This window comes from Hemiscyllium ocellatum, chromosome 2 (assembly GCF_020745735.1).
Source record: "Hemiscyllium ocellatum isolate sHemOce1 chromosome 2, sHemOce1.pat.X.cur, whole genome shotgun sequence".
In the NCBI taxonomy this organism is placed as follows: Eukaryota; Metazoa; Chordata; class Chondrichthyes; order Orectolobiformes; family Hemiscylliidae; genus Hemiscyllium; species Hemiscyllium ocellatum.
This window is the reverse complement of record NC_083402.1, coordinates 58,925,157-58,941,100: the sequence shown is the minus strand read 5'-3', so window position 1 is coordinate 58,941,100 and position 15,944 is coordinate 58,925,157. Positions and strand designations below refer to the sequence as shown.

Here is a 15,944-nt window from a genome sequence, read left to right as displayed (position 1 = left end):
GCTACTTTTAGATCATGAGCATGTAAAGAATTGATGGGAAAAGACATTGAAGACATTGTGTGTTAAGGATGACAGGACAGCAAAACTGGAGAAAGAAAACATTTGGAGCTGTCAGCGAGACTAAATTAGATTAGATTACATTCCCTACAGTGTGGAAACAGGGCCTTCGGCCCAACAAGTCCACACTGACCCTCCGAAGAGCAATCCACCCAGACCCCTCCCCCTACATTTACCCCTGACTAATGCACCTAACGCTATGGGCAATTTAGCACGGCCAATTCACCTTTGGACTGTGGGAGGAAAACCACACAGACTTTGAGAGAATGTGCAAACTCCGCACAGTTGCCAGAAGTTGGAATCAAACAGGGGTTCCTGGCGCTGAGAGGCAGCCTTGCTAACCACTGAACTATAAAATAACTGAAATCCGGAAAAGCATTAGGAAGTGATTGGATCTCTGCAGGAGACAATGAAAGAATTGAGTAACTTGTGTAAAGGAGACTTATGCGAGATTAGAATATTAGATTAGATTAGATTACTTACAGTGTGGAAACAGGCCCTTCGGCCCAACAAGTCCACACCGACCCGCCGAAGCGCAACCCACCCATACCCCTACATATACCCCTTATCTAACACTACGGGCAATTTAGCATGGCCAATTCACCTGAATCGCACATCTTTGGACTGTGGGAGGAAACCGGAGCACCCGGAGGAAACCCACGCAGACACGGGGAGAACGTGCAAACTCCACACAGTCAGTCGCCTGAGGCGGGAATTGAACCCAGGTCCCTGGCGCTGTGAGGCAGCAGTGCTAACCACTGTGCCACCATGCCGCCCTAAAATAGAATAGTGGCAGATGTTTTGAGGATTGTAGTCTCATCCCATTGGAGAAGAAGGCATGTTTTCACAAATGTGAAGAGAATTATATTATAATATTAGATCGTGATTTGTTTAAGGAAATGATTAAGGTCAAAGCAAATAGATTGAAAGTTTGTGCAGGTCATTTTATTGGCTGGAATCAGTTTTTTTTTAAAAGAAGCATCACGAAACTAGACAGGCTACAACAGATCAGTGTTAGGCAAAAGAAGCATACAAAACCACAAGAAGTATACACCTGCCCTTTGACTTAGAACAAAAGTGACTGGGTGAACTGGCAAAAGTTGTTTGAGGTATTGGAGATGATACAGTTGATTGGAAAGTTAAAAAGTGAGTGCATCACTGTACATAAAACAGACTTCTACAAATGGTACAGTGCTGGATGGGAGTGCGGGTGGGGGTGGGGTGTGTTGGATGGTGTTGAAGGCGGGGGCTCTTGCGCTGTGTGCTGCTGCAGTCTCCTGAACGGGGAGCAGATTTTAAAAACTCCGAGTCCCAGAGGAAAGGCATTTAATTGATTAACAGAATAATCGATTGTCCAAACGAAAGTGTCCCCTCATCTCTTTTGGATAATTGAGATTCCCCTGTACATAGATCCCTGAAAGTTGCCAGCCAGGTTGATAATGCTGTAAAGAAGGCATATGGTGTGTTAAGTTTTATTGGTAGAGGTATTGAGTTGTGGAGCTGTAATGTCATGCTGCAACTATACAAAACGCTTGTGCGGTCGCATTTGGAATATTGTGTACAGTTCTGGTCGTCCCATTTCAGGAAGGATGTGGAAGCATTGGAAAAGATACAGAAGAGATTTAGCAGGATGTTGCCTGGTTTGGAGCGAAAGTCTTACGAGGAAAGGCTGAGGAACTTGAGTCTGTTCTCGTTGGAGAGAAGAAGCTTAGAGGGGATTTGGTAGAGACATACAAGATGATTAGAGGATTAGATAGGATGGACGGTGAGAGTCTTTTTCCTAGGATGATGACGTCTGCTTGTATGAGGGGGGCATACTTGTAAATTGAGGGGTATAGATTTAAGACAGATGTCAGAGGCAGGTTCTTTACTCAGAGTGGTAAGGGTGTGGAATGCCCTGCCTGCCAATTTAGTTAACTCAGCCACATTAGGGGCATTTAAACAATCCTTGGATAAGCATACGGATGATGATGGGACAATGTTGGGGGGATGAGCTGAGGTTAGTTCACAAGTCGGCGCAACATCAAGGGCCGAAGGGCCTGTTTTAAAAAAAAATATTATTCAGTGGCAGAGTAAGCTATAGGGGCCAAATATTCCTCTTCATTCATGTGTTCATATGTAATGACAAGGTTGATAGAGGGTTCGTATGAATCTGGATAAGGTGGTTTATTCATAGGGGAACTAATTAAAAGAATAAAAACTGATAATAGCTTCTTGAAATGTATAAAAAGGAAGAGAGCAGTCAAAGTGAACATATATCCCTTGGAAAATGAATCTAGAAAGATTGTTATGAGGAACAAGGAAATAGCTGAGCAGTTGAATAGATATTTTGCATCAGTCTTTATGGTGGAAGTTACTTTGAAGTGCCATTACTACTGAAGAATACTGGGAGTGGGGAGTGTGGAATTAAGTATCATCATTAGCATAGTAGTGTTGACAAACTAACAGGGCTAAAGACAGATAAGTCTCCCTGGTTGTGATGCCTTGATTCCAAGCATCCTAAAAGGAGCTACAGAGATGGTGGGTGTGTTGGTTGTAATTTTCCACAAATCCTTTGATTTGAAGTACCAGAGGATCAGAAACTGCCAATGTGATACCAATATTCAAAAAAGGAGAGAGATAAAATATAGGTAACTATAGGATGATCAACATAATATTCATTGTCGGAAAAACGTTGGAATTAAGGAAGTAATAATACATTTGCAAAGTCATAATTTGAGTCAGCATGGCTACTTGAAAGGGAAATTATATCTCTCTAATTCATTAGATTTTATCGAGGGAGGCTGGTAGGTATAGGAAATGCTGGGTGACGAGAGAAACTGAGGTTTTGGTTCAGAAAAAGAAGAAAGCATATGTCAGATATAGGCAGGAGAGACGGAGTGAATCTTTAGAAGGGCATAAAGTATACTTAAGGGGGGCATCAAGAGGGCAAAAAAGGGTCATAGCTTTGGTAAATAGGGTTAAGAAGAGGCCAAAGGGTTATTTTTAACAAATACATTAAGGATAAAAGGATAACTAGGGAGAGAATAGGGCCCCTCAAAGATCAGTAAGGCAGCCTGTGTGTGGAGCCGCAGGAGATGGGGGTGATATTAAACAAGTATTTTCCATCAGTCTTTACTGTGGTGAAGGACATGGAACATATAGAATGTGGGGAAATAGATGGTGACATCTTGAAAAATGTCCATATTACAGAGGAGGTGGTGTTGGATGTCTTGCAACACATAAAGGTGGGTAAATCCCCAGGACCTGATCAGATGTGTCCTAAAACACTCTGGGAAGCTAGGGAAGTGATTGCTAGGCCCCTTGCTGAGATATTTGTATCATCAAAAGTCTCAGGTGAGGTGCCAGAAAACTGGAGATTTAAGAAAGGTGGTAAAGAAAAGCCAGGGAACTATAGACTGGTGAGCCTGACATTTGTGGTGGGCAAGTTGTTGGAGGGAATCCTGAGGGATAGGATTTTACATGTATCTGGAAAGGCAAGGACTGATTAGGGGCAGTCAACATGGCTTTGTATGTTTAAAATCATGTCTCATGAACTTGATTGAGTTTTTTGGATAAGTAACAGAGAGGATTGATGAGCGAAGGGTGGTAGACATGATCTGTATCGACTTCAGTAAGGCATTTGACAGGGTTCCTTGTGGGAGACTGGTTAGCAAGGTTAGATCATATGCAATCCAGAGAGAACTAGTCACGTGGATACAGAACTGGCTCAAAGGTGGAAGACAGAGGGTGGTAGTGGAGGGTTGTTTTTCAAATTGCGAGCCTCTGACCAGTGGTGTGCCACAAGGATCTGTGCTGAATCCACTACTTTTTGACATTTATATAAATGATTTGGATGTGAAGAAAGGAAGTATAGTGAGTAAGTTTGCAGATGACACCAAAACTGGGGGTGTAGTGGACAGCAAAGAAGGTTACTTCAATGGGATCTCAATCAGATAAGCCAGTGGACTGAGGAGTGGCAGATGGAGTTTAATTTAGATAAATGAGAGGTGCTGAATTTTGGAAAAGCAAATCAGAGCAGGGCTTATACACATACCTGGGGAGTGTTGCTGAACAAAAAGACCTTGGAATGCAGTTCATAGTTCCTTGAAAGTAGAGTCGCAAGTAAATAGGATAGTGAAGAAGGCGTTTGGTATGCTTTCCTTTATTGGTCAGACCATGTAGGTATTGGGAGGTCATGTTGCAGCAATACAGGACATTGATTTGGCTACTTTTGGAATACTGCGTGCAGTTCTGGTCTCCTTCCTATCGGAAGGATGCCGGGAAACTTGAAAGCGTTCAGAAAAGATTTACAAGGATGTTGCCAGGGTTGGAGGATTTGAGCTATAGGGAGAGGCTGAACAGGCTGGGGCTGTTTTCCCTGGAACGTCGGAGGCTGAGGGGTGACCTTATAGAGGTTTATAAAATCATGATGGGCATGATAGAATAAATAGACCAAGTCTTTTCCCTGGAGTGGGGAAGTCCAGAACTAGAAGACCTAGGTTCAGGGTGAGTGGGGAAAGATATAAGAGAGCTATGGGGCAACCTTTTCATGCAAAGGGTGGAATGAGCTGCCAGAGGAAGTGGTGGAGGCTCGTACAATTACCCATCCAAATGCCTTTTAAATGATGTATGTGAATAGGAAGGGTTTGGAGAGTTATGGGCCAAGTGCTAGCAAATGAGACCAGATTAGGTTAGGATATCAGGTCGGCATGGACAGGTTGAACTGAAGGTTCTGTTTCCATGCTGTACGACTCTAAGTCTCAATCAAGAGTCAGTAGAGGGGAACCAGTAGATTTACTTGGATTGCCAGAAGGTGTTCGACAAGGTTTTCACAAAAGATAAGAGCCCACGGTGTTGTAGGTAGTAAACTGATGTTGGTAGAGAATTGGATAATGGGCAGGAAATAGCAATTGGGGATAAGGAGTTCTTTTTCGGGTCGGTGACTGGTAACCACTAGGGGTCTACAGGGATCAGTACTGGGACCACAACTGTTCACAACTTAAATGACTTAGAGGAAGAAAGCAGAAGTAATGTAGCTATATTTACAGATGGCACAAAAATATGTGGAAACGCATATTATGAAGTGGATAGAACCAGTTTACAGAGCGATATTGATAGGTTAAGTAAGTGGGCAAAAGGTTCTTAAATGGATATAATGTCGGAAATGGGTTGTCAATAATTTTTGAATGGAGAACAAAAGAACTGTATTATCTAATCGGAGAAAAGCTGTAGGAACCTGCCAAATGAAGAGAGTTAGGGATACCTGTACGTGAAACACAGATACACACAGGCGCAGCAGGTGAAAATGGAAATTGCTGGAGAAGCTCGGGTCTGGCGATATCTGTGGAGAGAAAGCAGCATTAATGTTTCAGGCATAGTGACCCTTCAGAAGAAGGACTCTGAAGAAGGGTCACTTGCCTTGAAACATTAACTCTGCTTTCTCTCCACGGATGCTACCAGACTTGCTGAGTTTCTCAGTCAATTTCTGTTTTTGCTGCAGATTTCCAGCATCTGCCGTTATGTTTTATTTACGATTAATGGAATGTTGTCACTTATTTCAAGTATGGAATATTGGAATATGAGAATAGGGAAGTCTTACTGCAACTGTACTGCAACAGTTAAAGGGCAGCACGGTGGCACAGTGGAAAGGGCAGCACGGTGGCACAGTTAAAAGGGCAGCACGGTGGCACAGTGGTTAGCACTGCTGCCTCACAGCGCCAGGGACCTGGGTTCAATTCCCGACTCAGGCGACTGACTGTGTGGAGTTTGCACGTTCTCCCCGTGTCTGCGTGGGTTTCCTCCGGGTGCTCCGGTTTCCTCCCACAGTCCAAAGATGTGCGGGTCAGCTGAATTGGCCATGCTAAATTGCCCGTAGTGTTAGGTAAGGGGTAAATGTAGGGGTATGGGTGGGTTGCGCTTTGGCGGGTCGGTGTGGACTTGTTGGGCCGAAGGGCCTGTTTCCACACTGTAAGTCTAATCTAATCTAATGTACAAGGTGCAAATGAGAACACATCTGGAGTACTGAGAGCAGTTGTGGTCCCCTTTATTTAAGGAAAGATGTTTCATGGGAGGCAGTTCAGGCAAGATTTACTCGGATGATCCCTGGTATGGAGGGATTGTCTTCTGAGCTTTGCTTCCCACTCTGGGACTTGCTCTGCAACTCATCTCCCTTTGTTTCACCTCCATTCTCCAGGTAAGGTAGTTTAAGAAAGAGAAAAGAGGAAAAACAAAGAAAGGAAAATGAATTGGCGAGCAGAGAAGCTCCGCCTGGAGCGTCTTACTCTGCTGTCTTCTTGCATTGAGGGCATAGTCTCAGAATATAGGGGCACCAGTTTAAGATTGAAATAAAGAAGAATTTCTTCTGAGGGTTGAGTGTCTTTGGAATTACTCATTACAGAGACCTGTGGTTATAGAGTCCTCATGTATATTTGCGTAGAGTCCTTCTGTATATTAAAGGCTGAGATAGATTCTGGATCAGGAGGCGAATCAAGGGCAGTAGGGAAAAGGTAGGCAAGTGCTCGGAAGAAATATCAGTTCAGCAGTCATCTTATTGAATGGCAGAGCAGGCTTGATAGACTGAACAGTCTACTCCTATTTCTGTTTCTTTTGATCTTGTAGATTTGTACTTAGATGTTGCAGAGAACTTCAGATAAACGATTCAAACTCATTTAACCTGAACAGGACAAAACTAAGCTAATGAAATGTTTTGAGTTACAGATGTTCTAGGATCCATGCAAGTACAGAAAACAGAATAAGTTTTTTTTTTAAGCCCAGTTCTCAAAATCTGATGCTGGGACCCCATGGTAGGAACATCAAGGATGATAGTTTTAGTTTTCTCTCTTTATTATGTGGGCAGTGTGGTGTGCTGGAGTCTGGAATGAAATCCCTCCGATACTCAGTCTAAGTGACTGTTTCTCATGTGAGATTCTGTGCTGAGGTGCTTGAGCACTGGACCTAAATGTTGCATCACCCAGCACCCATATACGCACTCAGACTGGCTTGATAGCTCTCAGGAGCAGAAACCAACCAGATTTTTATCTTTCAGAAAAGGATAAAATATTAAATTTTTTTAACTTCAAGAATAGGAATGATCATCCATCCAAGACTAGGGTATCATCTGCAGTGTGCTAGTCAGGATGGTTAAAATGGATATGGAGGGAAAGGATTAATTAATTGCCTTTTGGAAAAGATTAGTCGTCATTTCCAAATGAAGGCTGTGTAATGTGTCAAATGCATTTGTTGATTCAGTTAATCTATTCAGAAGTTAGTTTTTCCCAGGTTTTGTTTTTAAGAAACGCTTGTTTTGGAAAAATAAGCTGTGTCAATAATTTAGATTTTCATTTTTGCCAAGCTTTACATTCCACATTTTCAAGGTTTTGACTTGTCTGTTCTAAGGATTGAGCATTAAAAGATGCTCTGAGTATTTGTAATGTCTTTCCAAGTTTATTTTTGTGATTAAAATATAGGTCAGAGAGTACTTATTCTTAGCTATTAGAATCCTTTGTGTTTTAATGTCTCCTTTTGGTTAAAGCAAGTTAAATCCATGGATCAAGGGTTCTATAGTCTTAAGTAATGCAAGATGTTTGGTAAGAAGCAGGGTCACTTTAATTGTATGCCTTGCAGACTTGTTTTTAAAATAAAATGAAGTGAATGTTGAAGATCTGAAATAAAAACAAATTGCTGGAAAACTCATGTCTGGCAGCATCTTTGTCGAGAAAAAAATGTTAATGTTTCGAGTCTAATATAACTTCAAGTCATATTAGAGTCGAAATGTTAACCCTACTTCTCTCTTCGCAGATGGTGCCAGACTTAACTTATTTGGAATATAATATGAAGGTAAGGATACCTTTACTAGAAGAGTTAAGAGAAAAGTTTATTCCTTTTGCCTAGCTATTTATGGATGTTGTAAATTTTTATTCATTTGAACGACATTTCAAAACAACAACAAATTTGAAATAAAAAAAACGTGTTTCTCACCAAGCCCATTCTTCTGTTGTGGATTTACCCAATGTCTAACTTCCTGGGGACAGGCAGTCACCCATGGGTTAACAACACCATGGTCCCCAAAACGTTTTTCAAAATTACATGCAGTTAATCAGTCTTCAAGAATACTGATTGAATTGTACAATCAATCAAGCTATTAAAAAAAAACTGATCATCTACGAACTGAGAATTTCTCCTCTTCAGATCCTATGTTGTTTTTCTTTTAGCAAGTTTTATGATCTCTGTAAAGATCAGGAATATTTTAATTCTTTTGGAAATCTGCAACCCAAGTATGTAATAAAAAATAGTGAAACCACAAGGTTCACAGTTTAAACAAAATTCCTTTATAGTACTAAAATCAAATAATGAATTCTAATAATACTCAGTTTTTAATAGTTATGCTAAAATGTTCAAAGTACAATGCAGGCAGTTACTTATTCTATAAACCACAACCTATTAACGCATCTTTCCATTAGGCCAGTTTGACTTATGCCCCAAAAATCTAAGTCAGGTATTCATTAGAAATTGGAAGTTTAACATCTTTGTCTGAGTATTATTTCAAAGGTTTCCATTAGTACTGAAATACCTTGCCCCTTCTGCTTACCAGTACAAGGTTCTCCTTTTAAGTCTCCTTCAACCGCTCCAAAGTTGCAGCCTTTAGGACATTGTGGACATTACTAGAGTGTTACATGACAACAGCATGGGTTCTAATATTTAACTTTGGAATCTTGCATCGAAGAAATCTTTCCTTTTGCTCAATTTAGAAAATCCAGAAGTTCAATTAATTGTTTGGAGTACTTTAGTAAACAGTTGTATTCCCACCAAACAGCATATAGAATTTCAGCTGATCTTTGTTGAAATAAATATGTCGTGCAGCAAGTTTGTTCTAAAATGATACCTTAAATTGCTTGCAAGATATATTCCTGTTTGAGATCAGAGCCATATCTACGAATCTACCAATCCCTATGAAGTCGCTATAGTCTTACCAGATTACAGGGCTGCTCTTTCATTATAGAAAGAGATGTTTGGTTTAATCTGAGGGTTACTATGCCTGAGGTGAGGGAAGAGATGGAGAAGGCAATTCATGGTAATTTCAGCCAGTATAGAACTTGAATTCCTGCTGTTGGCATCTCTCTGCATACCGGCTGGACTGAGCTAACTGACCATCAGACTCAAATTACAAAAAGGCCACGTGGCCCTTCAAGACCATTCCACCATTATTCATGATCATGGGTGATCATCCAACTCGGTAGCATATTCCTGTTTTTTCCACATGTCCTGTGATAATTTCGCCCCAGTTGCTAAATCTAATGCCTCCCTGAAGTCGTGCAGTGATTTTGTTGAGGCTCGCCACTCTGAGTGAAGATGATTTCCTCATATCAGACTTAAATGATTTAGCCATATCCTTAGACTGTGACTCTTGGTTCTGGACTCCCCTGTCATTGAGACATCCATTCTACATCTACCCTGTCTAGTCCTCTTAGAATTTTGTAGATTTCTATTGAATCCCCTTCTCATTTTTCTGATCTCCAGTGTATATAATATTAACTATGGGTGGTCAGAAGGACTTTAAACGTCTGAGTTGGGGAGAAGGGAAAGTGAAAGTGACAGGGAGTATGGAGTTAAATGGAAAGATAAGCAGCAGGATAGCATGTGTGCAGGCGGATTTAAACTTGAGGCAGACTGGGAATGCAGCAAAAAAGGAAGGATAACTTAGGACATCATATGACTTCCAATATCTCTAATGATAAGAAAGTTAGCATTAAGGCACTTTACCTGAATGCTCGTAGCATTCGTAACAAAGCAGATGAACTAATGGCACAGATCATTGTGAATGATTATGATGTGGTAGGCATCACAGAGACGTCGTTGCAGGGGGTTCAGGACTGGCAGTTAAACATTCAAGGATTTTCAACTTATCGAAAAGACAGGGAGGTGGGCAGAGGGGGCAGGGTTGCCCTGTTAGTTAAGAACAAAATTAAATCTATGGCACTGAATGACATAGCGTCAGATGATGTGGAGTCTGTGTGGGTGGAATTGAGGAACCACAAAGACAAAATAATCATAATGGGAGTTATGTACAGACCTCCTAACAGTGGTCAGGACCAGGGGCGCAACATGTACCGGGAAATAGAGAAGGCATGTCAGAAAGGCAAGGTCACGGTGATCATGGGAGACTTCAATATGCAGGTGGACTGGGTAAATAATGTTGCTAGTGGATCCAAAGAAAGGGAGTTCATGGAATGCTTACAGGATGGCTTTTTGGAACAGCGTGTCATGGAACCCACAAGGGAGCAGGCTATTCTGGACCTAGTGCTATGTAATGAACCAGGCTTTATAAAAAATCTTAAAGTAAGGGAACACTTAGGAAGCAGCGATCATTATATGGTAGAGTTCAGTCTGCAGTTTGAAAGAGAGAAGGCAAAATCGGATGTAATGGTGTTACAGTTAAACAAAGGTAATTATGAGGGCATGAGAGAGGAACTGACGAAAATAGACTGAAAGCAGAGCCTAGCGGGGAAGACAGAGCAAAAATGGCAGGAGTTTGTGGGTATAATTGAGGACACTGTACAGAGGTTCATCCCCAAGAAAAGAAAGATTATCCGGGGAGGGATTAGACAGCCATGGCTGACAAAGGAAGTCAGGAAATGTATTAAAGAAAAAGAGAGATCCTATAAAGTGGCCAAGAGCACTGGGAAATCAGAAGATTGGGAAGGCTACGAAAACAAACAGAGGATAACCAAGAGAGAAATAAGGAAGGAGAGGATCAAATACGAACGTAGGCTAGCCAGTAATATTAAAAATGATAGTAAAAGTTTCTTTCAATACATAAAAAACAAACGACAGGCAAAAGTAGACATTGGACCACTTCAAACTGATGCTGGAAGCCTAGTGATGGGAGATCACTTAATAAGTACTTTGCGTCAGTCTTTACAGTAGAAGACATGAGTAATATCCCAACAATTTAAGGGAGTCAGGGGGCTGAGTTGAGTATGGTTGCCATTCCAAAAGAGAAAGTGCTAGAAAAGCTAAAAGGTCTTAAAATTGATAAATCTCCTGGCCCTGATGGGCTTCATCCTAAGTTCTGAGGGAGGTGGCTGAGGAAATAACGGAGGCATTGGTTGAGATCTTTCAAAAGTCACTGGAGTCAAGGAAAGTCTCGGATGATTGGAAGATCGCTGTTGTAACCCCCTTGTTCAAGAAAGGATCAAGACAAAAGATGGAAAATTATAGGCCAATGAGCCTAACCTCGGTTGTTGGTAAAATTCTAGAATCCATCATTAAGGATGAAGTTTCTAAATTCTTGGAAGAGCAGAGTCGGATTACAACAAGTCAACATGGATTTAGTAAGGGGAGGTCATGCCTGACAAACCTGTTGGAATTCTTTGAAGAGGTGACAAGTAGGTTAGACCAGGAAACCCAGTGGATCTGGTCTACCTAGACTTCCAAAAGGCTTTTGATAAGGTGCCACACGGGAGGCTGCTGAGCAAGGTGAGGGCCCATGCTGTTCGAGGTGAGCTACTGGTATGGATTGAGGATTGGTTGTCTGACAGAAGGCAGAGAGTTGGGATAAAAGGTTCTTTTTCGACATGGCAGCTGGTGACAAGCAGTGTCCCGCAGGGTTCAGTGTTGGGGCCGCAGCTGTTCACGTTATATATTAATGATCTGGATGAAGGGACTGGGGCCATTCTAGCGAAGTTTGCCGATGATACGAAGTTAGGTGGACAGGCAGGTAGTACTGAGGAAGTGGGGAGGCTACAGAAGCATCTAGACAGTTTGGGAGAGTGGTCCAGGAAATGGCTGATGGAATTCAATGTGAGCAAATGCGAGGTCTTGCACTTTGGAAAAAAAGAATACAAGCATGGACTACTTTCTAAACGGTGAGAAAATTTGTAAAGCCAAAATACAAAGGGATCTGGGAGTACTAGTTGAGGATTCTCTAAAGGTAAGCATGCAGGTTGAGTCCGTGATTAAGAAAGTGAATGCAATGTTGTCATTTATCTCAAGAGGGTTGGAATATAAAAGCCCCATTGTGCTACTCTGGTTAGGCCCCATTTGGAGTACTGTGTCCAGTTTTGGTCCCCACACCTCAAGAAGGATATACTGACATTGGAGCGTGTCCAGCAGAGATTCACACGGATGATGGGTAGGTCTAACACGCGAGGAATGGCTGAGGATCCTGGAATTGTATTCATTGGAGTTTAGAAGATTAAGGGGAGATCTAATAGAAACTTACAAGATAATATATGGCTTGGAAAGGGTGGACGCTAAAAAAATTTTCCGTTAGGCGAGGAGACTAGGACCCATGGACACAGCCTTAGAATTAGAGGGGGTAAATTCAGAACAGAAATGCGGAGACATTTTTTCAGCCGGAGAGTGGTGGGCCTGTGGAATTCATTGCCGCAGAGTGCAGTGGAGGCCGGGACGCTAAATGTCTTCAAGGTAGAGATTGATAAATTCTTGACGTCGCAAGGAATTAAGAGCTACGGGGAGAATGCGGGTAAGTGGAGTTGAAATGCCCATTAGCCATGATTGAATGGCCTTACTTCCACTCCTTTGTCTTATGGTCTTATTGTCTAACTAATTTAACCTCTACACATGCTTAGAAATATTGTTAAAGTAGATGTCTATAAGGTGTTTGACCTGACAATGAACAAAGCTAGAAAATAAGATTGACCAATTACAACAGTTGAGAGCAAAATTTAATATTTGCTGTTTAATGCAGATTAGACTCTCTGTTAAAGCCATTTTCTATTGCTACCTATAAAATGACCAGGTGCATGCCTCTTTAATAATTAAATTGTGCATTGGAATCCCCTCCCCTTTCTTAACACCAGCTAACATAATCAGATGTGAGCCAATACTTTCCTCGTATATTAGTCCTGCTATCTGAAGAGCCGGTCTACATTTCCTCTGTAGCGAACATATCCTTCCACCGATAAGAAGACCAAAACTTCTCTCAATATTTTGGGTGTGGTCTCACCAAGGCCATGTGTCATTGTAGTACGACATCCCTGCTCCTATACTAATTTAGTAAAGGGTCAACTATAAGTTAATCTTCTGTTCCCTGGCAACTTGGTCACATGATTAGTTCCAAGATGAAAGGTAATTTGCTGCAGCTCCCCTTTCAGAGAAAAGAGTTCTTAATGGGACCATCACTACAACATAGTTTTATTTTTGCCCAAAAGCACGTTGAGCATATAGCAAATAAATAAAATTTTACACTGTTAATGAAGTTCATACCCAAAGTATGCTGCATTAAATATACATGGAAAATGACAATTGTATTTTTTATAATTAAAGGATCAAAACAAAAAAAATGAAGAAGGGAAAAGGACTAAAGAGACCAGCTGATTCATCAGATGACGATGATGAAGAACATGATAAGAGGGGTTCTCGGCGTCAGGCAACAGTTAATGTCAGTTACAAGGAAGATGAGGATGCTAAAACTGATTCTGATGACTTACTTGAAATCTGTGGGGAGGATCTCCCCCCTCCAGCCGAGGAAGAAGAAGAATTTGAAACATTGGAGAGAGTAATGGAGTCACGAGTAGGACGGAAAGGAGGTATTTAATTAATTTTTAAAGGAATATTAAAATTATTTAAACATGATTTTATATATTATTGGCTTGCAAGCTAGTTAATTAATTCTGTTTATTTAAATTTAATTTAGCCACATTGTGTATCACCTGATGAAAATTGTCATGTAATGACTTAACCTTCCTTTCTAACGTTTGGATTAGATTTTGGGGAAAAACTAGCTTTATTTGTTTCCCATTACAATGTTATGAATTGAAGACTTCACACATTTTAGTAAATCATTGAAAGACAACAGATTTTGAGCCATGAAAAAGGAGGGTATCAGTGCTGTTTGAATGTTATAGGTTTCTGTTGGATTCCACCGCCCCCATTTTGTTCTTCAGAATGCCAGTGAATATAATCCTAACTAATTCAAAGTCTCCTTGTATGTAAGTCATGCCATCCCAGCAATCAGTCTACACCCCCTCTATAGCAAGAATGTCCTTGCTCAGGTAAGGAAACCCCTTAATGACAAGGCACTGTAGAATTAATATTATTCTCTCCTCTAGATATTTGTCCTATGCTGTCTTACAGCCTTGTAGGCAATGTGCAATCCTATGATCTTACTGTGCTTAGTTGGTACATATGAATGGTCTGTTGTATAGCAGTTTGAATGCGCTTGCCTGTTATTACTAACAGAGGTTATTGGATGGTGATTGAGGATGATTCTGTGTTGCCTTATCTGATTGGTATAGCATTCAATTAAATTTTAGACACTTGACAATGATTTTCTTTAGTTTTAACTATTTACTCTTGTTATTTAGCAACTGGTGCCACTACCACTACCTATGCAGTTGAGGCTGAGGGTAATCCTAATGCTGGGTTTGACCCTTTGAGGGAGGTAGGAGAGCAACAGTACCTGATTAAATGGAAGGGCTGGTCCCACCTCCACAACACCTGGGAAAGTGAGGAAACACTTTTACAGCAAAATACAAAAGGAATGAAAAAATTAGAGAACTACAAAAAAAAGGAAGAGGAAACCAAACGATGGTACGTAATGGAGCTGAGACTCTTTGCCTTCTAACCGGCGCAAACTTGCAGAAATATTTTTGCTTTATTCTGTTGAAACTGCAAACTGCTCTTTTCCTGTTCACATTCAGTGTTGTAGCCCTAACAATATTTTTCTACGTAGTAGTGGGAAACAGGCTTTTCCTACTTTAGGTCATTTTACTACTTTACCTGTGGTTCATTAGCACATAACAGTATTTTTAAGGAAGCAGTACAGTTTTCCTCTGGACTGTCGGAAGAATATGCTTATGGAAATAATTAAAAATCACACACCACCAGGTTTTAGTCCAGCAGGATTATTTGGAAGTACAAGCTTTTGGAGGCTGCTCCTTCATCAGGTAGCTCAAAAGCTTGTACTTCCAAATAAACTTGTTGGACTATTACCTGGTATCATGCGATTTTTAACTTTGTCCACCCAAGTCCAACACCACACCTCTACTTTATGGAAATGCATTTTCCGGGTTCCTGGCAATTTCAGCATTTGATAAATCAGCCCCTTTTAAGGAACAAAATCAAAGTTCTCTTTGGCACGTTTTGTGGGCTTTAATTTTTGGATATATTTTTGAAACATGACATTGTTAAAGACAATTATTCAGTCAGTTGAGTGCAGGAACAGTCCTCAGGATATAAACTAACTTTGTCTAATCTGCCTGGAGTGAGTTATTTAACTTAAGCTTCAGCACATTACTGGTAGCTTGATGTAAAAAAGCTGTTTGCCAGCCAAGAAATGTTATGCGAACTTCAAAGTATTTTACGAGGGGATGAGTATTAAGGTAGTAAGGGAGAGAAAATCTTTTCAACCAAAACTTTAGTTGATTCATCTCCAAGTCATTTGTACTGAGTATTTTTAAACAACTTGTATCTTCTTTTATAATGTTTAACATTAACTTTATAGGTTAAAAATGGCATCTCCTGAAGATATAGAATACTTCAACTGTCAACAGGAATTAGTTGATGATTTGCATCGGCAATATCAATTTGTGGAACGAATAATTGGTAAGAGTTCATAGCAGAAACTTTTAATAGGCTTAACAGGTACTTTGTTCATTTCATACCCTAATTAGTGTTTAAATATTGTCAGTTTTGATTAGCTTGTTCATCTTGCTTCAGTAATATCACATACCTCTGGCTATGAATTCAAACCACAGCCCAGACTTCAAAACATTAGCAGAGTGTGCATTCCCACTGTAGTATCATGAGAATGTAGGGTTGTTGGAATGTTGCAATTTAGACAATGAACTGAAAACTTGACTACCAGTTCTGGTTCAGGTAGATGTGAAAGATCTTGAGGAAACCTAGGGAGTTAACTTGGTGACCTGACTAATATTGCTTCT

The 15,944-nt window shown here is 40.7% G+C and overlaps 1 protein-coding gene across 3 annotated transcripts in view; it reads left to right on the top strand.

The window, feature by feature from the left end:
- The window catches only part of chd1 (chromodomain helicase DNA binding protein 1), a 196,167-nt gene that overhangs the window by 93,248 nt on the left and 86,975 nt on the right, over positions 1–15,944 (top strand). For all 3 annotated transcript variants that reach the window (XM_060836961.1, XM_060836967.1, XM_060836952.1), the window contains exons 7-9: positions 13,327–13,589; positions 14,367–14,592; positions 15,506–15,606. In XM_060836961.1, the coding sequence (XP_060692944.1) occupies positions 13,327–13,589; positions 14,367–14,592; positions 15,506–15,606 (590 nt within the window). The remainder of the gene's footprint in view (positions 1–13,326; positions 13,590–14,366; positions 14,593–15,505; positions 15,607–15,944) is intronic.